The sequence below is a fragment of the Amyelois transitella genome, chromosome 15 (genome assembly GCF_032362555.1).
Source record: "Amyelois transitella isolate CPQ chromosome 15, ilAmyTran1.1, whole genome shotgun sequence".
Taxonomy (NCBI): domain Eukaryota; kingdom Metazoa; phylum Arthropoda; class Insecta; order Lepidoptera; family Pyralidae; genus Amyelois; species Amyelois transitella.
Window position 1 is genome coordinate 6,632,719 of NC_083518.1, and position 26,537 is coordinate 6,659,255.

At 35.2% G+C, this 26,537-nt stretch overlaps 1 protein-coding gene across 1 annotated transcript in view; it reads left to right on the forward strand.

Moving 5' to 3' along the window:
• The window catches only part of LOC106140536 (semaphorin-2A), a 132,035-nt gene that overhangs the window by 76,339 nt on the left and 29,159 nt on the right, over positions 1-26,537 (forward strand). The window contains exons 4-7 of the mRNA XM_060948299.1: positions 1,472-1,523; positions 1,750-1,812; positions 10,694-10,801; positions 21,897-22,167. Coding sequence (XP_060804282.1) covers positions 1,472-1,523; positions 1,750-1,812; positions 10,694-10,801; positions 21,897-22,167 — 494 coding nt within the window. The remainder of the gene's footprint in view (positions 1-1,471; positions 1,524-1,749; positions 1,813-10,693; positions 10,802-21,896; positions 22,168-26,537) is intronic.

Here is a 26,537-nt window from a genome sequence, read left to right on the forward strand (position 1 = left end):
ACGCGTGGGATTTGCAGAAAATCTGCATTATTTGTAAGTGGAGCTATTTTCGCGGGTAAAAACTAGTCTGTTAGTCTACTAGTATCAATACACGGACACAGTTTTAATTTGGTGTTAGTTTTATATAAACCCGTTTGGGGTATTATTGACCTTCCAACTGTAAGTTAGTTATAACAAAGTTTTCCCATGGGTGTCATAAAAAGCGACTAAGGGACAGGCTTATAAACTTGGGATTCCTCTTGTAGCCGATGGGCTAGCAACCTATCACTATTTGAATCTCAATACCATCATTAAGCCATACAACTGAACTTGGCCTCTCTGTCTTTCCAAGACTGTTGGCTCTGTCTACCCCGCAAAGGATATAGACGTGACTATGACTTTATGTATACGTCCTTCGTTTCTAAAACCTTCATCTTTTGCATATATAACGAATCAAACTTTCGCTAAAACTTTACTTCTTTATTGCCAAAATAAAACAAAGTTGAGAAGCCAGGTCAAGTTACACTGGTGGTTGAATACGAGGTGATATAGGTCAATCGTGTGTGTCACGGAAGCGGTAATACGGCATTTTCAGCTATAAAGCAATCCAATGTAAACGGTTCATTATGTTTGGGTTTTGTTTACTTTGTATGGGGAACTTTTAAATTGGTCGCATTATGGCGAATGACACAAAATTAAAGCTCATGTGGTTTCAGCAGAGTAAAGTAAGACCACTGTGCCTGTAAATATCGTAGGCGAATAAAAAAAAACAACAGTTATTTATCAAATCCTGAATGATGATGGTTGGTTACTGCATAAGTATTCAAATAACTTCGCAGTTAATACGGTTTTCAGAGTGTTTTAAAACTTGTACCTACAAATAAAACTTCACCCGTTCCTTGGAGGTTATAAGTATAGCCATGTAATTTTTATTCATATAAATAAAAACATACATGTAATCAAGTCTCTATCCCTTGCGATGTAGAAGAAGCAAGAGCCTTGGCTGCTAGGTTGCGAGCCCATCGCCTACAATCCCAAGTTTATTAGCCCTTAGTCATCTTCTCCGAAATCCGTGGGAAAGATATGTATTGTTCCTATTCGGAAAACAAGCGGCATAATGTCTGTAATACGAGTATGAACAAATAAAAAATATTTCAAATGTCAATCCATGGTTAGAAAAGTTGCCTGCCTACTCATAAGGGTCTGGGTTCGATAAACCAAGTTTGATGATGACTCGGATTTATCCTAATTTAGTTTAGATGTTTTTCTTACTACATTTGTCCTATTTGTCATAATCTCGATGTCAAATGTGAAGAAATATATCTAGTTATATCCATTATTATTCATTTGCGTAATGGAAAGAAGTTTTTCGTTTGATGCAATGTGTTTGATGATGTCGTTTAGTTTTTTCGATGAAGTAGGTAGTTATCGTCTGTTTCGAACTAATGTATTTAAATTAATATAAGTTCATTGGTGATGTATTTTGTTTCAGGGACCGATTGTACCGGCTCAATATGAACAATATTAGCGCATCGCATTGTGAGGTATGTAAAGGTTTATCAAATAAGTTATATATTTTTTTTATAATTAGATGTACTCAATAAGCATGATAGTACTTAATGTATCTATCGTTTCCAATACGAGAGTAGAAATTCAAATTTCCTTATTTCTTATATATGTTGAAGGCTTAAACTAAAAGCGTATTTACTGCTTTTCCTGTTTCGAACTTTAGTGAAAATAAATAATAACTAAGTTTATTTTTGTTCACAGAGAGATTCTATAAACTTGGAGCCGAGCAACGTAGCGCAATGCGTTTCAAAGGGCAAATCGGAGGTAAGCGTATAGATTTAGAAAAATATAAGTTATTTGTGAAAGTAGCTTCTCTTCACGTGATAGTTTTAAAAGTTAATGAAAACAAAACCTCCCAAATCAATTATAAATCAGCTTTAAGTCGGTCATCTAAATGTTTTAGTAATAAAGCTTTTGTTGCGTTATTTTTGTTTTAGCCTTAAACAACTTTTACAGTCTACTAATCACAATAATAAAATACCGAGCCTCGCCACTGTATTGACTGCGAAACTGGAAAAACAAAGTCGTCATTATTTTCCATAAACCGTGAGAGCAGTGATGTGGAAACAGGATCTACTTACTAATACACATTAATTACGACGGCGGAGCTCGCGTCTAGTGAAATTAAAATAATTCTCGTGCGATTTAATTAAAATGCGTTTATTTCCCGCGGAATTACTCACAACTAGCACTATTTCCATCAAGGGTTAATCTCATTTTTAAGAGGAGAGACGGCGGGCATATTTCATAGCTGGAGCTTAGAGGCGCGCTGCCCCGCTATATTAAAGCCGTTAATTTTGATTTACAATCCCGCGTAAAAGCAATATTTGTTTTATTTCTCGGTCGCCCTCTCGCTGAGATCGGGGAGCGATTACGCCGATATACGCTATCCACTAATTCGATAATGCCACTACACCAGAGATTGTTCCGCTTGAGTGTTTCTCCATTTGCTCGTGCGATCACGCCTTTTTGATAGCACTTATATTTGATTTATAAAACAAAATATAAAAATATTTGAACTTATTCGCTGTTAACATATTCTAGTTAAAGTTAAGATAAATTATCTTTGTACATATATAAACTCAGATACACCTATATAGAAAGCTATTGTTTCACAACACAACTGTGTAAAGAACATCAACCAAACATAAATGAGTAATAAACCGTTGCCAAGGAGGACATATTTAGTTATAGCTCTTTGTTGACTTGCAACCGGAGTTACACATCTAATAAGAAAGTCATAAAGCTCGCAACCAGAAATGGAATGTCTCATGCCAAATGTATATAAAGTCTCGAAGTAAGCAGTAAAACCTCTTTGCAGCTTTCAAAGGTATCTGTACAAAAGACAAAAACTGCCGAAACAAATGTACAAGTTAGCGCAAGAGGCTGAATCGTATGAGCACGCAAATAAAAGGTCAAACTTATACAATACGGCGGGAAAGAAAGCAATAGACAACACGCCACCCGCTCCAACTCTTCCGTTAGAGAAAAAGTAAATTTGTTTTATTAGTATCAAAGAGGGTCATAAAAAGAAAATTTCCCGGAGTCTATCACCTCGATCGTGGAAAGAACGGCCACTCGTGAAGGCTATAATCAAAGTTTCTCGTTGTCGGCGAGTTTTCCTTGCTCTAAACACGATGTAGTAACACGGAAAAGGCTGGAAAAATGCCGACGGCTAAATTCCGTGCGGCGCCGCGAAGGCCGGCGTCGTCTCTTGTTATTTTAACTTGCTCTTTGTGATGCTATTAAGTAATATCTTTTCTTTTTTTTCAGTATTCTGCCTTTAATTCAAAGGTGGTATAAAATTTAAAATTTACAAATTCCGTCTTTTATTTACTACATTATGGTTTCTTTTATATAGTTTAATTATTACTTTTCATTAACAGAAGGGTGCTATCTATTGCTTTCTTTTCCACCGTATTGTATAAGTTTGATTTTCATTATAGTTTCTCCACTAAACATGTCTTACCTTGACAATGTCATGAAATCTCTGATAAAATCTTCCAATTGCCCCTAGATGTGAGCTTGTAATCAATATTTGTAGAAATTGTGTAAGAAATGAAATAACAATTTTATTATTACTATCACATTTATGATACACATTAAAAATTACTTTGATTTTGTATGAGCTTAGCTAAAATTTTACGTCAGAAATAACAATAGGTAATTAATCAATCGTTTCATTATGCCAAATGACCTTCTACGTGTGCTGACAAGCCACGCGATCAACTCGAACAACGCAACCTGTACGTAATGCTCATATCACGAACATTGTTGTTGAACATAATTAATTTAATGTTACATAAAAATTTGGGTGCAAAATACATACATACATACATACATAAACTCACGCCTCTTTCCCGGAGGGGTAGGCAGAGACTACCTCTTTCCACTTGCCACGATCCCTGCATACTTCCTTTGCTTCATCCACATTCATAACTCTCTTCATGCAAGCTCGGCGGTTTGGGTTTGTTTTCGGTGCAAAATACATTAGATAAATTTACATTCAATGAAGTACACTATAAATGTAGCTAGTAGTAATGTTAGTTTTTACTAGCTTCTGTTATGTCCTACATCTATTTTACTTTATACTTTTCCAAATTTGTTTCCATTAATGTATTTTCCAAATACCATAAAGGTGACTTTTAGGAAATTGTCATATTTCTAAAATAGAAGAAGACAAATCCTTTCTATCATTTAACGGGGAAAAGTTCAACATAAATATTTGAAGCCATAAAGCCTCGACAATAGTCATCAAAATTTTAACAATGTTTTTTATTTATAAAGACTTTCAGTCTAAGTCGACTGAAAGTCTGAAACTCAGACGAGGCTTATGTCTTTCATCTTCATGTAACCTCGACTCGGATTAACAGTCTCTTCAAAATAAAGTGAAGTAAAAAGAATCATTTATGTCAAATGTGTAGTTAAATGTGTACCTACTCACTTTGAAACATGACGACTATTCGTTTCTATGATAGGGTCATGTACGTTTTTTTTTTTACAATCCTTTATTTTACTACGTTAAAGTATTAAATTTATACTCCAGACAAAGGTAACAAGTTATAATCGTATCCTATGTTTCACATGAAAATGCCGTGTGGTTCCCGTCACCAATAGAAAAAAGAAAGGTCCGTTCTATCTCTTATTTATGATGTTGTAAAAGGCGCCTAAGAGAAAAACTTGGAATTCTTTCTTAGGCGATGGGCTAGCAACCTGTCACTATTTGAATCTCAATTCTATCATTAACCCAAACAGGTAACGACGTGACCTATCAGTCAGGTCTTGTCAAGACTGTTGGGTCGGTCTATCTCGCAAGGCATATATAGACGTGATAATATGTATGTATGTATGTAGTGATAAAAACGACTTTTCAGCTCATTGAAAGAAGTATAAATGCCAGGTTTTACTAAAATTATCCTGTCCATTTAGAGGATACTATTTTATGAAAACGTTGATTACTAAAATTGACTCAATCAGCACTCATATACAAAAGCCAATGGGCCGGCGACTAAAATGATGTATGTGTCTGTTTCATGATAACATCACCGGTATTGAATACTGCACGGCGCCTATTCTATGTTCAGAAATATCGCTAAAATGAAATCAACTCTTCAAATATGACGCTAGATGCTATTTATGGCCACGTCTTTTTATTTTCAGTTATTGTAAATTACTTTAATGTAGATACAGGAATGAATCATTTAAGAACGGAATGATCAGATGATTTTCCGATGATAAAAAATAAGTAAAATAAACAATTGAGGGAATGATGAACAAATGCACAACAAAATATCAGTTATTAATAAATTAGAAAGGTTTTATCTAAATTACAAATAAATTACCATAGATTATATAATAGCTACACTCCTGCGGTAAAAATCAGCGATAATATTTCTTACTTTACTATGTATAACCCTAATGATTTTATGGTGATACATTGTTTCATCAAAACGAATGTGGCATACATACATACATACATACATAAAATCACGCCTCTTTCCCGGAAGGGTAGGCAGAGACTACCTCTTTCCACTTGCCACGATCTCTGCATACTTCTTTCGCTTCGTCCACATTCATAACTCTCTTCATACAAGCTCGGCGGTTTCGGGTACTTTTGACCTGACCCTTTACCAGGACGTCCTTAATTTGATCAAGATACGTTCGTCTAGGTCTTCCCACTCCGACCTTTCCCTCCACACTCTCCTTGTATATCTGCTTAGTCAACCTGCTTTCATTCATCCTCTCCACATGACCGAACCATCTTAACATACCCTTTTCTATTCCTGTAACTACATCTTCTTTCACATCACAACATTCCCTTATCACGCTGTTCCTTATCCTGTCACTCAATTTCACACCCATCATACTCCTTAACGCTCTCATTTCCACTGCATTTATTCTGCTTTCATGCTTCTTTTGCCATACCCAACTTTCACTCCCATACATTAATGTCGGGACCAACACGCCCCTGTGCACAGCCAGTCGAGCCTTTTTGGATAGTTTCTGACTGCTCATAAAGGCATGCAAAGCTCCATTCACCATGTTCCCCGCGTTCACTCTCCTTTCAATATCACTATCATACTTGCCATCTGATATAAACTTTGATCCTAGATATACAAACTCTTTCACTTGCTCCACTTTTTCTCCTCCAATCAAAATATTACATGCTGTCATTTCTTTCTCCATTTCAAAAACCAGTGTTTTAGTTTTACTTACGTTCACTTTCATTCCTTTCTCTTTTAAAGCTTCATGCATACAGTTTACCATCTCCTGTAACTCCTCCGCTGATGACGCCAGTATAACCTGATCGTCGGCATAGAGCAGACATTTGACGAGTAACTCATTCATCCTTAATCCACTTTTAGACTCTTTCAAATCTGTCAAACAGCTATCCATAAATAGGTTGAACAGCCACGGTGACGCAACACATCCTTGCCTAACGCCTTTCTCAATCTTAAACCACTCAGTGTGCGCTCCGTTTATCCTGACACAAGCACTCGAATCCTCATATAAGGATTTCAGTGCTCGTATTAAGAGACTGCTCACCCCATGCATAGAAAGTGCTGACCACAATTCATTCCTCTCAACTCTGTCATAGGCCTTTTCCAGATCTACGAATGTGCAATAGACTTTTTGATTCTTGGCCAAAAACTTTTCGGCTATGCACCGCAAGGAAAAGACCTGATCAGTACATCCCATTCCCTTTCGAAATCCCGCTTGAGCATCCCATATTTTGTCATCAGTTGAATGTGGCAAATAAAATTTATCATCTAGTTAACTGCATTTGTTTAAAATAATTTATAAGTCCGTAACCGTATGCATGATAACAAATTATCCATAGGTAATTCATTTCAAATATTATTGAATTAATACGTCAAAATTATTTTAGGAATAAATATTACGAACCTACTGTAATATTTTCAAAAGGTATCCGTATCAGCGAGAGCAGAAGCAGTAAATGCATCGGCAATGCAAATCAATGCTCTTAAACTCCTAATAGAAGCCATTATAGGAAATAAGCCCGTAAAGGAAAAACGATGGGGTGGGAATCGCGAGAAAAGCTAACCGTAAATCTACTTACGTACAAAGTGGCGAATAATTAACGAAATGGACCAATCGAAGGCATTAGTTTGGAGTGAAGTTATGCGAGAGCCCCGGCTAACTGCCGTTAAAAGAAACTTAGACGTGGGCTGATTGTTCTCTGCGTAATTCTGATTGTTTCTAAGAAAACAGTTCTGTTCGCGTCAGTACAACGCCCAATGTTCCAAGTGTATTAATCCGATAATTACTTTAGAACAATCTCTCGCAAAGTTACCTCGGCCCGGGGAAAGAAGTGTGCCACCAACTTTTTGTGTAGCAAAATATTTCGCTAATTGTTTGCTTACGTGAGCCTGTTTGGTTTCGAAGAAAAATGTATGGCGCCGATACAAACTTCCAAGTTAAATGCTTGCTCTACTTTGAGTTTAAAATAAATTGTTTAGGGAAATATTATTCTTGAGAAATGTCAACTTCGCCTACGAATTTCACTTGTGATTGCGGCTGAAGCTCTGCAATGCACCAGAATATTTTATACATTTCAAGATAAACTGTTTGTATAGTACAAACTGTGTGACGAGTGAAGATTCATAACAACAATCATATAAAATATACAAAAAGTATTTAGTCTCAAATATAAGACTCAATATAAAAAAAATCAAATTCCATGCGAACTTGTTAGCTCCTTTCTTATTTAGTTTCACTGTCACTCTCTCTCTCTCTTCTAATATGAATTTCCAGAAGTAAATTTGAATATTTTTTCTCCAATATTCTTTGTTTCGGGCAACAAAAGTCCAGTTGTTTACTTCCATCGCATTTTTTATAATCTTTAGATCTTTCTCGTTTACTGAAACAAAAATTCTCATCACAATTTCGTGTTTCCACTGGAGGTTTAACTAGATCGTATTTCTGTTTCTGAGAGCGCGGCGTGTGACAGTCTGTCCGCAGTGCGCACGGTCGACCGCGACGCACAGAAAATTAGTTTCAATATCCCGCCGGCCGCAGGAACCACGTCGCTTACTACAACTAATAATTAATTTACAATCTTGTTTCTGCTGCGTTGATTTCGGTTATATCCTCATCTCTTTTGACAGGAGCCAGAGATCACATTGACCATGATCCTGGGTAGTCGTAAATCTGTTTTTTACACGAAGCGACTCCTGTCCGACCTCCGCAATCGTCGTAAGGAAACCTTACCCATATCATTGTTACATGATCAAGGCAAATTGCAAATTCAGGCAACTGGATGTGTAAACATCCAGTTGCCTGAATTTGCAGATTTCCTTACAGTTATTTTCCTCACCGTAAAAGATTTGTTAGTAACCAATAATTCAAATAGTTTTAATGTCCGGCCGACCGCAAAATCTACCGCAATCTACTGTTTAAATTGTAGCCACTTATCTATTTGCAATAACTAAGAATGCGTGGAAAGAGAAATATCAAAAAAGACCCAGGACTCTGCAATGTAGTGATGGTGAGTACAAATGAGAACTTGCAGAGATGAGAGCGATTTACAATATCTAAGATAAACTTTCCCAACTTTTTAACACATTGCGATGTATGCAATCGTCATAATTATATCGAAATATTGTTATTTCGTTGTCCATTTATTTGCAATAGTTCTTGTAAATACATCACAGTCGCAGTAATTCGCAGAAATACACAAAATAGATTTCGATAATCCACCGCCCACATAACCCGCACTGCAATTAATATATTAATAAATACCATACTTAAACCTCTTATAATCTTTATTCAGATTTAATGTTGAGAGATACTGGTGCCTGAGGCAAGCAAAATTGGAAGGATAAAAGTACTAATAAGGAAATAAAGGAACCAACAATAAATAAATCACGTAGATACAGTCACCAGCAAAGAAACATGGTTCTTACAAACCATCTCTTACTGACTGAAAGTGCATAATAACATACTGTCTTTAACATACCATAACCTGAAAAATTACGAGAGTAGTATTATGATAGCGAAAATATTAAATCTCTCTCACTCTCTAGGCTCATTTAAATGAATCAACTATTAAATGCGCTTTTTTGCTGCAAATTGACTAAAATGATGCAGATGAGTAGTAACGTTTTCATCCGCTAGGTGGCGCATTATTTCTGTCGTCGCGAATATTAATGTGCCGTTTAATATTTATGTTGGACGCAAATTTGCATAATCACGGGCTGCGAACACCCATACACACATACACTTCGATTCGCTATTATTCCAGTGAATTTTGCCGCGGGTACTCCACTGAATAAATGCACATGCGTTTTGTTTTGGCTGCGTTTCGTTTTCATTCCGCTTGATTTTCGTACCCGATGATAAATTCTTCCATTTCAATGCAACGTTTGTCAATGATTTATCGAAACGGAATCCAATTTTAATATATAAACATTGTTTTAATATCGCCAGTTCGATTTTCTTTATAATTATTATATTTTTATTTATACGGTGTTAAGTTTAATTACGTCATTTGACTTAAAACCGTCTTTTATTGATATAAGTATCATTGATATACTATCACTGAATTATTATTTCCATCAATAAGCCGTCTAGCTAAGGCTTTCGAGTCTTAATATGACTTTTTGTTGTCTAAGCAACGAATGTTTAAAACGGGATAGGTTCTTCTCTTAAAATGTTAAGAGTAAACAAATTGTTTAAAATAAAATTTGGTTGCATACAAGGCGTTGGAGAAATACACTCGGTTTAACAGATTTTTATTCACAGAACCTCACTAATTAAAACACTACAAGGAATATAATCCAATAATCCAGGGATATAGCCTTCTCTTCCTCCTAATCCGCGTAATTAGATCAGGTATCTGCGGTTCCCCAATGCGGTCGCCAACTTAATTGATCTACCTACATTAATTGACTAACTTACTAGTTATATTACTTGCTTCATCAAAGTAAGACTACGGGAGTTCAGTATAAAAAGTCAAAGAAAATAAACAATACCTTTTTTATCATTTTTGATAGAAACTGAGATACTTAAGGTATTTAATAGAAAAACCTAAAAGAGCAAAACGAATAAATGTAAAACTAAATGTTCTACACTTTTTGTAGACATGCTACGACTTTCGTAGCACATCATAATTTACCAAACAGTGCAGAGCAATAAACAAAATTACATAGTTCATTATGTATTCCTTGGATTGTAGTTTTTAATTAAAGAGAAATAGAGACGTACAAAATGGCTCTCTCTCTGGCAGAAAATGATTGAAAGAGGAAGTTGGATTCGATTTAATTTTTATGCTTCTATGCTTTTCGTAGACGAGCTACAACTTTCTTAGCACATTGTTAATTTACAAAACAGTTGATGTAGTGTAATATTGTCTGGTTTTTGATACACAACAATATGAGATATTTTAAACTTTATATATAAGACCATAAGTGAAGATCGCTTTTTTTTATTTATATCAACAAGTTATAAAAATTTGCAAATGCCCAAAAACTACTTTAACCCATAAAGACCTTAAGTCTAGGTTATTTCAAATCAACACGTAAAGAGAACCTGTTGACACATTGTGTTAATACTTTAGTACTAAAAGCAATTAAATATTTCTTTTATATTTCTATAAAAATTTAAACCAATTGCTTTTTTTCAGCATTTCGACTGCCGCAACCACATCCGCGTGATTCAACCAATGGGTGACGGCGGCCGTTTGTACGTGTGCGGCACCAACGCGCACAGCCCCAAAGACTGGGTTTTATATGTAAGTACTCGTTAGTATTATGTGCCTTTGGTTCCCTTATTGCCATGTTAAAATTAAGTGCTTCAATTTCTAACATAGGTAGATATCAGGTAAGACCGTAAAACTTACCCACACTTTTTGTAGCATGCACTTCATCCTTGACAACAAATCATTGGGAAGCTGTTCCTTTCTACCTTCAAAACTTGAGATTTAGATAGTTCCGTGAACGTTTGCGGATATCGTAACAAAATAGCTGCTATTATCTAAAGAGCCAGTGACCCAAGCTTGGAGACTCGCCAAGGCGCAACAGATCTCAACAGGTCCTGTAAATACGACTAACATACATTACAGTCTCTTTTGTTGTAGTTTCTGAGCTGTTGAGTGTAAAAGTAGTTTATAATATAATCTTGTGATATTAAAGTTTGAAAAAATATGGATTTTTTGTAATGCATATAGATTGTTTTACTTTTTGTCTAATTTCTTAAAAGTCGCGTCAGTCAATTGGATTAATAGGTCATCAAATACTTTAGTTAACTTTAAGGAACAGAGCTAAAGTAGTATAGTTAATTATAAAAATATTTCAAACTTCATGTTACATTTAAATAAATACGCGGTTATTAAACTTGCACGTAAATTGAAGTTTGAATATCACAGTATAACACAAAGCAGTATATAAAGATATTTAACTCAAATATAAAACTCAATGCGCAACATAGAAAATGATTTATTTCTAAGAAAATTTAAAAATTCTCTCAAATATTCATAGCAAAGCATTTTCAACTAGCGCTTGAACGCTTGCAGTATGCAAGTAGATGCATAGTGCAACGCATAGCTCCAAGAACCGCGAATTTCACGGCTACTGACTTCAAATGATGCCGCAAGATGCGAGAATATTTCACAGCATCACGACTTTCTAACTGAGTGACTACATATATGCTAACGCGACTCTGAGATTTTTAGTACCTGCTGCGATAAACAGACAATACTTGCAAGAGATTTCAGATATATAACCACATTGATATGGGTTAAAAGATTTGACTTTGATTTCTGATAACAGGTATCGTTACATTATATCATGTAATTCATTTTATATTAATGAATGGTGGTCTGAATATAAATAAATTTATTAGTTTAAGTGAGATCAAATCGAATTATTTAGATGTTTGTGATGTATGACATCATAAAATCATTAACTAAAAGTGCGCTCATTCAATATTATTTCATAGGTTAACCAGTAAACCAATTATTTTATTAGGTTTGTATTACGAGTAAGAGCCTTCCAATAGCTAGCCACTACGTTATACATTCGGTAATTTACAATTTGACCGCGCAAACCCCTCGTGCGTCGATAAGTGGTTTTATTTCCATAAAATTATTTTAAAACGCATAAAACCTCTCCACAATAGGTATCGAAAGCAGACCGCAATAAATCTAGCCGTGCCCTGTTCACCTCTCACTTTCCCTGCTCTTGACTTTCATATAATTTTATGATGTATCGCCGGTCGTCTGACCCTTCACACGTTTTATCGCCTCAGTTTTTTATCATGTTACTGCGAATTTCGTTTTAAAGTATACATGGAACGGTCTTATTGGACATAAAATGTATTGTAAACAGGGATAGTGCATCCTGTTTGCGCACACTTCCTTCACGATGCCCATTGAATCCGATAAGAAGGGACAAATACAAATATCGACTCTCCGGATGGATGGGAATAAAATTCGCAAGCCTGTTTTTGTATTATTTTCTAGGTATGTAGCTTCTGTTAGCATTTTTTTATTTATTATCTTTAGGGAAAATTTAAATACAGTATTTTACAGTATTTTGCATCTTCTCAATACTTTTTTATTTATTTCTAGTAGTAGTTTTAATCAATTATTATATAAAAAGTATTTGTCTTACGTATTTTGACAATGATCGTCGTGAAACATAATTTACAGCGAACAACATTTCAAGAGAGACGATAAATCCTATTATAAGTCAAATACTGAGTGTAATAGAATGCCAAAAATTGAAAATATATTACTAGTGGGGTGGCGGAGCCGATCACCGACTCCGCTTTTGTACAGAACGCGCTGTGAAAACAGAGATAGTCGGGATTCAAATCCGCGCGACCGTCTTAATTCCCTTTCAGAGATTTGTTTTACTTTCATATCTTTCACCAACATCTGGCATTGAAATTGGAAATTATTATACTCCTATTTCTAGTTATTCTCACCATAACCCTAACTACAATGTTGCTAATTAATTTAGAGACAAAGGAAATTTATACTTTGAAGTAAGTACCTACTTTTAGTTAATTAAATCTTAAAAGCAAGTCACTTAACTTTTTCAGTAAATTCGTTTTTAATGCTTCGCAACACGTTCTAAAGAACCTACATATCAGATAGTAGCGTGACCCCAGTCTGGCATTACAATCAGTACAAATCGACTCACTTAAAAAGTCTAAGTTTACTTAGTTACATTTTAGGATATGACTTTCCCAAAGCTTGAAACAGCACCGCATTTGAATGATAGGATCAGTCCCTTTCTAAGGGCGTGTCAGTTTCAAAAATTGAGTGAAATCACATGTACGCAATTGATAGGGCGAGTGGCTGCGGCCGCGGACTCAACGAAGCGGTGCGGTGCCGAGCGAACCGTTCATATTTGTTGCAACCACCAATTTATATCTATTCTCTTACAAATTGCTGTTTGCGATTGGTCGGCTATTGGAAACAAATGACGCGCGTCCACTGACGACCAAGGGGATTTGATCAACACTGTACCATTTCTTTTATGTGAAATAGTTTTTTTTTTCTATGATTTTTGGTTTTTCTTTACATTTTTAAGCACAAGCCACAGGACCTTAAAAGATTGATCTTTTAAGGTCATGTGCCCTACAAACACAAGAGTGATTTTGTGTTGGTTGCTCATAATCTACTGGAACATTTGAATTAATTGAGATGACAACGTTTATAAATTAAAAAATAAATATTATATTCCTCGTACAAATATATAAAACTCTGAAACTTAAAATTTCAATCACCACCAAACATCGAAATTAATTTCAGCTAAACTTTTCCGCTTTCAAATAACGCTATTATTCAAGTATGACATAAAAATGTATCTGCATTTTCTCGATTCATTTAATATCGGTGACGAAAAACAGATTCAACGTTTTCAATTTAAATGGGCACAATCAATAACGGGGCTTATCGCATTTTTATTCGAACAAGATGAATGTGATGTGTTTTAAATCTGCCGAAGGTACAAATGGTTCTATTGTTATTGCGCGGGAAGGTAACAAACGACTGATACTTTGTTTCTCGATCACTTTCCTTTCTAGCTCGCGTTCAATGAATATTTTTACTTAATTGAAGTTAATTAAACTCTGTGCCGTGTGGTTCCCGGCACCAATAGAAAAAATAATAGGGCCACTCCATCTTTTTCCCATGGATGTCGTAAAAGACGACTAAGGGATAGGCTTCTAAACTTGGAATTCTTCTTTTAGATGTCGGCCATATGACCAAAGCATTAAATTAATTTTTCAATGTTGAAATTATTAATGTGACTAAAATATTAAGTACAAAGTTTTTTCTGTAAAACATGGAAATCCTCACGTAGAATAAACAATACGGTTACTGGTGCGAATGTAATCCTATAAGGTGATTTACCTGTTCGCTCGTGAAAAGGACGTTTCATAGTATTTACTCATTATAGACGACCTCTGTAGACAAACGGTTGTCTGGTTACTACAGAGATTTCAATATATATACCTATGTAATGTAGGTAGGATTAACACCCCGCAAAGAATGTAGACGTGACTATATCTATATATAGTCACGTCTACATTCTTTGCGGGGTGTTAATCCTGCGAGCCATTGATCTTTTAAATTTATTTATTCATTCTATTAAAAGTTATCAAAGGTAAAAACTTTCATCTTTACTTAAAATTCAACAGAATTACTTTACGGTTCTTAAAAAATTATTCTATAAAACGTGACAAACAAAAAAAACATTTGTAAAAAAACATTACCCAAAATTCAAAATGAGACTGTAATTAGTCATACGCAAAACTTCTTATTCATACAATAATGAAACTAACATAAATACGAGTACACATTGATAACTAGCCGTTAAGACGTAGTCTCTGCCTACCCGTCCGGGAAAGAGGCGTGATTTTATGTATGTATGTATGTTAAGAGCTTTTTAACCGTTACTATACAGATACGAATCTTCTATTACAATATTCATAGTGTTACTTTGTAAGCTTATTTCTTAGATGTATTTTTGAAGTTACTCTTCTTTGAGACTCATATTTACATGATACTGCTTACGAAAACTAACATAGACCATGTCCTAAAATAAGGACAAGTTTCAAGCACCCCGTATACTCTAAACTTCAGTGCGGGCCAACTTGAAGAGTTTGTCGATAGATTTTAACATAACTACTTCACAAAAAGTACTGAAGTCACTCTGTTTTCAGTGCCAACATACGCGTTGTTCCTTCTTTATCCCGCCATTACTTTTAGAAAAGGATAGATGATGTTAACTGGAGCTACGAAGATCTGTAGAAGTTGTGTATTTAAGATTTTTTTTCACGTTTCGGTTTTGTCGTTCATCTTCTTAACACCATAAACTTAAAAGTTTCGCGTTACATAGCATAGGAATAATTAAATGTACATTATGGGCAAACAGTTTTAAAAAAAATGTATATAGTTTACCAACTTCTGTTCAGTGTGTTAAATATTTTACCAATATTTACAGTAGTTACAAGGATTATCAAAGATGATCTAAAACAAGTATCTTTCTAACGTTAAATTAATGTTCGCATAAGTGTCAGTTATACAGCGAACGCCCATACCGCGCTTGAGTGCACTTCGGAAAATCACTTTAAAATCTATGCAGTGCCATATTCTGCCGGTACGTAGAGTGTAGCCATTTTTATGCAGCACACTAACCGTAAAACTTAATAGGACTATAAGTTACATAGTTGGCTTCAAGAGCTCATAATACAAACTTACATTTTTAATCAACTGTAAATGCTGAAGTTATTTTCCGCCATAACTTTTCTCAAGCGGTTATGCTCCAGGATATTTAGGTGTACGCGTACATAAAGGGTGATATACCTTTATTAAGACTTTAAGTAGGTACGAAGCGTCATCTATTTCATATACCTAACGAATATATCGTTTAAAAAATTATAAATAAATGAGTTGGAACTAATTCATCAACAATATCCAAGCCCCCAAATTGGACAGAATATAAAACAGAATTCTGTGAAACAGAGCCAAAGGCAAAATTTTGTATTAAATTATATAAAACAATATCAAAAGCAAATACAAACAAATGGCAATTCATCAATTAAATTTTAGGATGTTTCAGAATATCGTTCAATGCAAATGATATTTTAGGGGTAATGAATTGATTTCAATATTGTTTAGGAGTCTGTCATTTGTTTGAATCAAATTATGAAAAACATTCCATTTCAACATTTTTAGAAAGTAATGTAATATTCTTTATTGTTTTTTATTTAATTTTGTGGCTTTGTATGCAATATGCGAAATAAGACGAGCAGTGTTTTTTTTTTTTGCATTTCATAAATTATAAAAACATGTATCTAGATAATAATTTGTTAAAAAATAGAACCTTTATTGTATTATATTTGTAATATTAGCTTTTAATTCTGCTTCTCTTACGAAAACGCCATCTACCGAAAATAACACGTTTCAGTACTTTGTATGGACTATGTCGTTCTTCGAACTATGTCCATGTAAAAATTCAAATAGTTATATGTAAGAATAATTATAATTAATCATACAAAGAATAAAATTATATCTTTTAGTTACCAAAATTCATCCCAGAGTTTACCATTGTATACCTAAATCATTCATTGTTTCAGATTATTGCCATGTTCCTCTGGCAGAATAGCAAAGACTATTGCAAATAATGCGATCGTATCGAAACCGTATTTCACGCGCACAGGTGCAAGCTCCTACGTTCCGTTCCACACTTTGTTGTTTTGTGTCGCGCTCACAAATTACTTTAGCATGTTCCTTATCGGCCGTAAAAATAATTTTTAGTGTTCGCTGCAAGTTTGTTTACTTAATTTTGGTACGGAATGATTTCATGGTAGAAATTTTGAATTTTAGAACCTTAATGTCTTATATCAACTTTTTATAGTATTTCCCTTATTCGTCCTTACGTGTTCGAAAGTTGCGTATTAACACCAATTATGGCCCTTTTTAAAATACAGAAAAAGAGGTAAAATTTCAGATACAGTACATATTTGATTATTAAGATACAAGTTGTTTCTAAACATTAAAAAACCGTGATTGACTGACATCTGAACATCAAACCAAAACTGGTGAACAAAGACTGATGTTAAAAACTCATTACCTACTACTTTCTACTCTTTCCTCCAATCCCTATAAACATGATAAAAGTAAGTTTGTTATTTCTTTGTCGCCCCTTCTCACTAAACCGATTTTGATTACAAAAGAAAAAACAAAGACTACATTTTTGTGCAATTGCTACGCGAACGAATTAAAACGGGAATTTTTGTTAATCGCAGTCGGAGCTGCAGACGAAAGCTAGTATATGTGAGCAAACACAAACGAATTGGCAGGCGAAAGCTAGTATAGTATAGCCATCATAACAAATATGAGACTCATAGTTGTGGGCCACAGGTGCGGTATCTATCGCGCGCGGTATTAACTTCACTTTACGATTGTAACACTTTGTTGTTTTGTGTCCCTCTGTGTTCGGGATACATTTTGTACCTTAATAGATAACAAAATATATGCCTTTTATTGACTTTGAAATTATACTAAACTTAAACTAATAAATTGGGATTCTTCTTGTAGGCGATTGGCTAGCAACCTGTCACTATTTGAATATCTATTCCATAATTCAGCCATATAGCTGAGCGTGGCCTTTCAGTGTTGTCAAGACTGTTAGCTCTGTCAACCCCGCATGGGATATAGACTTGACTTTATGTTTGTATGTAATTATTTTTTATGTTTCTTTTTCATTTGCCCGATATCCCTTGCGAGGTAAACAGAACCATCAGTTTTGAAAAAAAACTGATTGGCTACGATCACCTGTTTGTTTTATAGTTCTTACTCATTACGAAAACAAAATCACTTACTACATGTCTTCCAACAAACTTCTTTGGATTTAGCTGATGTAAATTCCTTGTCCCATAATTTTAATGTTTCTCTTTTTTCATTGTGCAATTCCTACATTTGTTATTTCCTAAGAAACCTTAATACATATCTGTAGTTTCATTAATTTGTGGCCATACGAACGCGCATTCATTAAGCAACGGCAAGAAAGTTCGCCTTCATATCTCCTAAACTAAAATCGTGGTTATTTCTATTTTACGAATACAGAATGAGCTTTGTATGCAAGTGATACGGGGTGCTCAAAACTTACAGCTGCCAACTCCGTACTCTGATTATGCAGAGTTTTGCGTCTCCGGCGAACTTAGCATAGTTTGTGCAGCTTACTTACCAGTATCCCGCTTATATAAATGTTGCCGAATTATTTTAATCCGCATGTATTTAAATTTAGTTTGATCACGGATTGCTGTATTTACAATTAAGAATATTATGATGATTAGTATTTTACTGTAAATGTGTTAATTAATGACTGAAAAAATGTATGTTTCCGCAAAATATAATTTGGGTTTTTCTAACCCCACCTTATATCTTCTTAAAATTTACTTGGATAAAATTGTATAGGGGTAGTTTTTAGTAATAGAATATTATACTTAACAAGTTAACTTGTTAATACTGCAAATAACTGCCTTCATTAAATATTAAACAACCCAACCACCAAATGAAATCTTTTAAAAAATAGCATAGATATCATAACAAAGTAACATTATATCCTAATAAATTCACTTGGGTACTTTTCACGCGGGCTGAGTTGCGGGTGAAGTGAAAAAAAAATAATGAATTTTTACTGACACACTAACAAGTCCAATCTTACAATACTCATAAGAACTACCTTCATTAAAAAGCTCTAACCATCCACATGAAGGAACAAAAATAGCATAACAGTGTAACAATATATCGTTATAAATTCAGATCATCCTTGTAGTTATTAGCTGATAGTGACGTGGGTTTCAAAACTTTCCACCCCCACAATCTTCAACAATTTGGATATCCCTTGTGCGTTTGAGAGTTCGGCGATACACGTACTGACAGTTACAAGTTACACTCAATAGTTATTCTACGAAGCGACTTGTTCAAATTGAATATCAGAAGTTTTGAAGTGAAGTTGAGATAGCTTTTTAATGTGGTTTATGTAAATGAAAGTAAATAATGGAGTAAGAATATACTCGTGTATATATCTTCTCGAAACCATGTTGATAGATACGAATCTATCAACATGGTTCAGAATAGATTGAAATAAAATTTGACATCATGGTTCACTTTTTCTCAATTGCACACAGATGTGAGCAAAAAGACAATATAAATTACCACCATTCACTTCTATAAAAGAAATTTATAAAGTGAGGATAAATCTACGATAATACTATAGAAACAGTGTTGCCATTAGACAGAATTGGAAAAACGAAGTTATAAATCTTTTAACGCAAAGTCATCGGTATGAGTACATCGTTATTATCCTTTGGATGTCCGTTATCACAGCAATAAGCATTCTTATTAACTTTGCCTTATTTTTGTTTTTTAGACAATACAGACATTACTTTATACATACAAACATATAATCACGTCTATATCCCTTGCGGGGTAGACAGAGCCAACCGTCTTACTATCGATTATAAAAATTCAATTTCTCTCATCACTAGTCAAAATGCTCCGTCATTACCCCATGGACGTCCTTTCCCACAGCGAAAGTATTCTTGTTAATTTGGTAAGCAAACAAAAGAGTCGGTCTAATGAGGGCTCGCGGGGCCGACAAACTTTCTTATTCCGAGGGAAGCCCCGGGCGCTTCCGTCCAATCCATTTGCTTGTTTATACTTGTCGTCCTTCGTGTACAATTGGTAGAAAATGTTTTGAAGCCTTTACCACGCGGGGTAACTCACAGACAGTATGTGTTTATAACACATGTGTATGTAAGTGAGTCTTAAGTAAGTTAATAATAAAGTACGTATTATTTGGACAATAATTATAGTATATTGAGAACAAAATAAACTAAGTACCTACTTATGTATATCTGTTATGACGCTTTTGTATAAATTTAAAAACTGTAATATTCTTACCAATATTTCCAATGCCAAACGTAATAACCGTACTTAAAATATTGAATATTTAATCCATTATTAACCTATCCCAATTCAAAATAATACCGTTATTACAATATAAATACCTACACTTATAATTAAGTTAAAATAATAAGCACTGTCTGAGTAAAATCTAGATAATAGTCACAAATGACACGTCTATTATACGAGGTTAGACTGTAATCGGCGACGTGGAAAGGAAATTACATTTGTCGGTGGTTGACAATCGGTAATGATGAAATGTGGGTGATTTTCCGCCAGACAAACTTGATTTTAACACTTGACAGGGTTTGTCTTGGAGTCAATCAAAAGAGCATCATGAAGGTACCTTGTAATAATCTACAGAATATTAATAAATAAAGATTAGTTAAGAATCTTAAATTCAAATCATCTAGAGCAGTACTTATCAGCATTACACATCTCGTCTTTTTTTGAAACGATTTGAAAGTCTAACACTGATTGAGAAGATTGATTATTATAATCAGTCATGTAAACAGAGTTAATTGTTTATTATACACAAAAGTACTCAACAGATTTTACGTCTAACTATATAAAATTATCCTTTGTTTTAAAGTAATCCCTTGTAACACGACAATGGATTTTGTCGTGTGAATAGTCTTCCTCGTAATCCGTTTAAAATATTGAACAGGGATTATTGTTGCCCTGCGGGTGTGACTACAACGGCTTCCCAAGTGTGAATTACAAGGAGTTTTCGCTAGGTGGAAAAGGTGACGCCCTCAAGCGTTCAACACGTCATCTTATGCCTAATTTAATCTTCGGCTTATTGAAATAAAAACGCCATAGGTTTTCGACAGGTGCCCGGGGCTCTGGGCGGGAGGGGCGCGGCGGGCGGGTCACAGGTGGCCACGATGGTCGCAGCGTCGTTAAAATTTACATAAAGTCTCAATCCACGAGGACGGGCCCCGCTGCCCACCCCACGTTTATGCTACATTTAGTAATTTTATGATAATTTCGAAAACCGTACCGCCACCCATCGCATTATACTAATAGAGGAATTCACCGGAGGATGGCGATGTCGAAAAAATTCGACCGCCTCCAAAATAATAAGTTTCGGTTAATAAATCCTGTTCAACGTGAGGCGGACATAAATTTTTGGAAATATTAATAGCAGATGTGTTGGTGAGTTGCGCGGAGTTAGGGTGGCCAGTTCTAGTAGGTACTGCGAAACACATAAATCCTGTTGTTAGGTTTTTATTTTTTTATTAATGACGCATAAAATTGAAGTGTTTGTGCGTAAAAATTGTATATTCCATTTTTAGGCCCCCGAGTCACCGCGTGACGTCGCATCGTTTGCTTAATATCGGAATTATGCAGCGCTCGCTAATAACCATTTTGTAAATAAACGTTAACGCTACAGTAACGATAAGAAAATTAATAAAATGAAACCTCAATAACTGTTACCGACTTTTTGTGCAGACAAGAAAATTGTATTCTTTTTCATATTTTTCAAATTAAGTATCTTACTAAAGTATTTTAAAGATTTGCTTTAAAATCTAGTCGTTCCATTCTCATAAGTACTTTATATGTTCAATTTTACGAAATAACTCTTAAATAGCTTCTAAATAAAATATAATAATGTTCTATGTAAATTCAAACTAATAGCAGTTTACATTTGCTGTTGATATTATTTTTAGAGCTCAACAAAGAGACACTGACAAAACACTTCAACGCTGGTGTTTCGCTACTCCTTTTCGCATTTCATTCATGTCAGCCATCTACTTTAATGCGAACCTGTGAGCAGATACAACAGTAAAACGTAGCAACTGAGAATTCTAGCCTCGTAATACACGTCAATAAACAGAAATCATTGCGCGCCAGTGCCCTGAGGAAATACAATAAAAGTTACGTTTCTTTGTTTCAGTCTAACCTGACGCACCTGCCCCGACACGAGTACGTGCCAGGAATCGGCATGGGTGTCGCGAAGTGCCCATACGACCCGGCGGATAACTCGACAGCATTGTGGGTCGAAAGGGGAAACCCAGGCAGTCTCCCAGCTCTTTATTCCGGCACCAATGCAGAATTCACCAAAGCGGACACAGTCATCTTTAGAACTGACCTGCACAACTTGACTACTGGACGTAGGGAATTCTCTTTCAAAAGAACACTGAAGTACGACTCTAAGTGGCTCGACAGTAAGTATTAGATGTATTTTAAAATTGGAATCGTTGCGTTAAATGAAAACTCCTCGAAGTAATATGAGATACAAGTGGCTAGTAAATAGATACTTTAGTTTCAATGCAGACATTAATTAATTAATTAAAGTTCATAATGAGAAACATGTCTTAGATAATAATAATGCTGCGATAAAATAAAGTTCGATGATAAAATCAAATAAGTACGTATGAAACAAAATGGAACAGAGGCATCATTATTAAATTTGAATTTAGCCTGACCAGTTATTTCCGGAACACAAAACAATGAGAATGCAGATACAAAGTACCTGTAGGATTTTGCAAATGAAAAGAGCGTTTATAGCGTAATTATTAGTTTTAATAAGAGAGCAATTTTATACACACGCAGTACAAGTGATCGTAAAACGGAAGAGAGTGCTGCCACCTTAGCAAGTGACAAAAACCCTAAACTAATTAGATTGCGTTCCATTTCTAACACCCACCCCAGAACGCAATCCCATTTTTGACATACAATAAAAATGTTTATCTACGGTGGTTCCTTTAGTTAATATATCTGAAGTATTTTCTATACCCTTTACATAACAAAATTTTAATTTTGAATTACTAACATGCTCTTTGAGAAAATGATGTCGTATATCTATATGTTTAGACCTAGGTAGATAACAGTCATTAGCAGTTAGTTTGATTGCACTTTGATTGTCACTGTAAATTACTAAAGTCTGGTTACACTGAGCTCCAAGTTCTCCCTGTAGCTGCTGTAGCCACAGTGCCTCTTGCGCTGCTGATGACATGGCCATGTACTCAGCCTCCGCCGTAGACAGGGCCACAGTTTGCTGTTTTCGCGAACACCAAGACACCGCGCCTCCCTGCAAGATAAATATGTAACCTGTGCACGATTTACGATCGTGGACATCACTTGCCCAATCCGCGTCACAAAAGCCTGTGATCTCGCTATTACCATCCTTAGTGTAAGTCAGTCTATAATGTTTAGTACCTTGTAGATACCTGAAAACTCTTTTCACTGCTGCCCAATGCTGGGATTTGGGCTCTTTGTTGTATCTACTTAGTGTGTTGACAGTACATATACTGTGGCACAAGGTACAAGACCAGATATCGCATACGATATCTGGTCTTGTACCTTGTGCCACATAGAGTAGGCATCCAATTGCATGCTGGTATGGGCAGTCATATGGCTCTTCATCATTCTCATTGAATTTAAGTCCAACTTCCACAGGTGTTTTCACAGCTTTACAGTCTGTCATATTGAACCTTGACAATATTTCTGTTATATATTTCTCCTGATCTAACATAACCGCATCTTTGCTTCTAGTTATGTTTAGACCCACACATTGTTTAGCTTCACCAAGATACTTCATGTTCAATTTCTTACATAATTTATTTTTTAACTCATTAATTAAGTCTGGAAGGGAACTAAATATAATGAGGTCATCGACCCACACTGCAATAAAAATCCTCTTTTTATCATCATAATAAATACAGGGATCTGTTTTCGACTGTTCTATTCCCATCTCTTTCAATACTTGGCTAAGCTTAGTATTCCACAGTCTGCTTGCCTGTCTGAGCCCATAGATGGACTTAAGCAAATAACATACCTGTTTCCCTTCAGCATACATCTCTGGCTGTAACATATATATTTCAGTGTCTATTTTTCCCTGAAGGAAGGCTGACACAGCATCCATTTGATGAATCTGCAGACCATTTTGTGCTGCCAGGGCAAACAAATAACGTATAGAAGTGTATCTTACTACAGGAGAATAAACTTCTTGGTAATCTATACCTTTCTTTTGTGCATAACCTTTGATTACGAGTCTCGCCTTGTATTGCACAACATTTCCTTGCTGATCTGTTTTAGTCTTGAAAACCCATTTACTTGGCAATGCCTTTTTGTCCGCTGGTAAGTCCACAAGCTGCCAAGTTTTATTTTCCATCAACGAATTGTATTCTGCATCCATCGCTTTTCTCCATTCAACAGCATGTGATGATGATAGAGCTTCTTCTACATTTTGTGGATCTGAAACATTCATATAAAGACATAACAAACCCTGTTCTTGTTGATCAATGTGTGTACTTGTTTTATTACGTGGTCTGAGGGTGATGTTTCTTGTCTCATGGCTCTGCACTGATAACCAACGCGGTGGATGATAACTTTCATTATGGTCATCAGTGTCAGTTTCATATTCTTCTGAGCTACCATCATCATTTACCGATTCACTTAGCTGAGGGCTAACAGGACCGACATCACCTTCCGCCTTGATTGACTCATTATCAGTAGGGTTTGCTGTAACTGAACATTCCTTAAGTTCATAAACATTTTCAAAAAATACAACATCCCTACTCTTTGTGATCTGATGAGTTGACGGGTCCATAACACGATATCCTTTTGTTTCGTCACAATAACCAACGAATATCATTTGCATAGCCTTTTTGTCCCATTTAAGGCGTTTTTGTTTCGGTATATGCACCATCACCTTTGAACCAAATATTCTCAAATGACTCAGTGTCGGTACCTTTCCTGACCACATTTTATATGGTGTAGTATCTCCTAGAACTCTGGTAGGTGACCTATTAACTAAATATGCAGCAGTGGCGATAGCTTCAGCCCATGTAGGTTTTCCAAGATTTGCATAAAACATCATACATTTTGCCTTTTCTACTAATGTTCTATTCATCCTCTCAGCAAGCCCATTTTGCTGAGGGGTGTATGGAGTACTAGTCTGGTGAATGATTCCCCATTTTTTTAAATAGTTTTCAAAGTTGGAGTTACAATACTCTTTACCATTGTCAGTTCTTATGGCTTTAATGTTAACATTTAATTGTTTTTCTACTTTATTTTTAAAATCTTTAAAGACTTCTAAAATATTCTGCTTATCTTTCATAAAGTATATAAAGACCATTCTAGAGTAATCGTCTATGAAGGAAATAAAATATTTCATACCTCCATACGAAGGATGCTCCATTGGACCACATAAGTCTGAGTGTATAACCTCCAATGCCTTGGATGCTCTGGTACCTGCATGTTTGAATGGCAACCTCGCTTGTTTCCCTTCGAGGCAAGAACAGCAATGAATGTCCTCTTGCAGACCTTGTGTTAATTTTACTCCTTGGGTACACTCTGGTAGTTTCTTAAGAGCTGAAACATTTAAATGTGCCATCCGTAAATGCCATAGATTGATATCATTCTCATTTACCTTATTGGCAGCCCAGTGAGCGGTTTCATCTTCACTTGAATGAGTATCCAACACATATAGTTTATTTATTAAAGTAGCAGAACACAGTGGTTTCCCAGCCGCATTTTCAATTTTACACCCCTTTTGATTAAATGACACCTTGTATCCATTTTTTGTAACAGTGCTGACTGACAACAAATTGGCCGCAAGTCCAGGCACATACAGAACATTTCTTAGCTGTATCTTGTCAAGTTGTGAAACATTAATACTGATGTCTCCTACACACTCCACAGACAATGGCTCTCTATTTGCCACTGTAATTGTTTTTATATTTGTCTCACGTACATTATACATCCATTCCTTGTTGCTACACATATGCATAGATGCGCCTGAGTCAATGTACCATTTCTCTTTATGTTTGCCGGAGAAAGCTGAAAAAGCTGCAATAAAACTATCTGGTTCCTTACTCTCCTTGTTTGGTGTTTTCTTTGATTTCTTGCAAAACTTTGCGAAATGACCATAACCATTGCAATTGTAACATCGTGGGCCTTTAGTCTTCATGGGCGGCTTTGACTTATTGCACTCATCTTTCTTATTTTTAGAGTTAGAATAAAATGCACTGCTTGAATCTTCAGTTTTCACTTCTTGTAACAATTTTGTTTTGATAAAATCTGCACCAATTTTTGCACCTGAATTTTCTAACCCCATTATCATCGGTCTGTACTCATCAGGTAGACCTGCTAGCATCAACGTGCCAAGCCACTCGTCATTGACTTCAAATCCTATATTTCTGAGTTTGTGATTGACAGCAAGTGACAAAAACCCTAAACTAATTAGATTGCGTTCCATTTCTAACAGTACCTATAGGAACTTTTTTCAAATCTTCTTAACCGATATTATTATAATTTGCATTCTTTAGGTATAACTTAGGCTTTCCAAGATAATTAAGTTTCCTTGTACGTTTTTCTTGTATATTTCTTCATTAAATTGAATTGATTTTTTCGAAGTGTTATTATCCATATATACATTGTCAATAACAACGGTCTTGAATCGCAAAACGACTAACAAATAATTTCATAATATTCAGCGTCTTTTTTTTTGGTCTCTCTATATTTTATATCAATCGGCAACAACACTACTACGTTTTGCGATTGCAGGTAATTATTAGACAAATGGAATTAT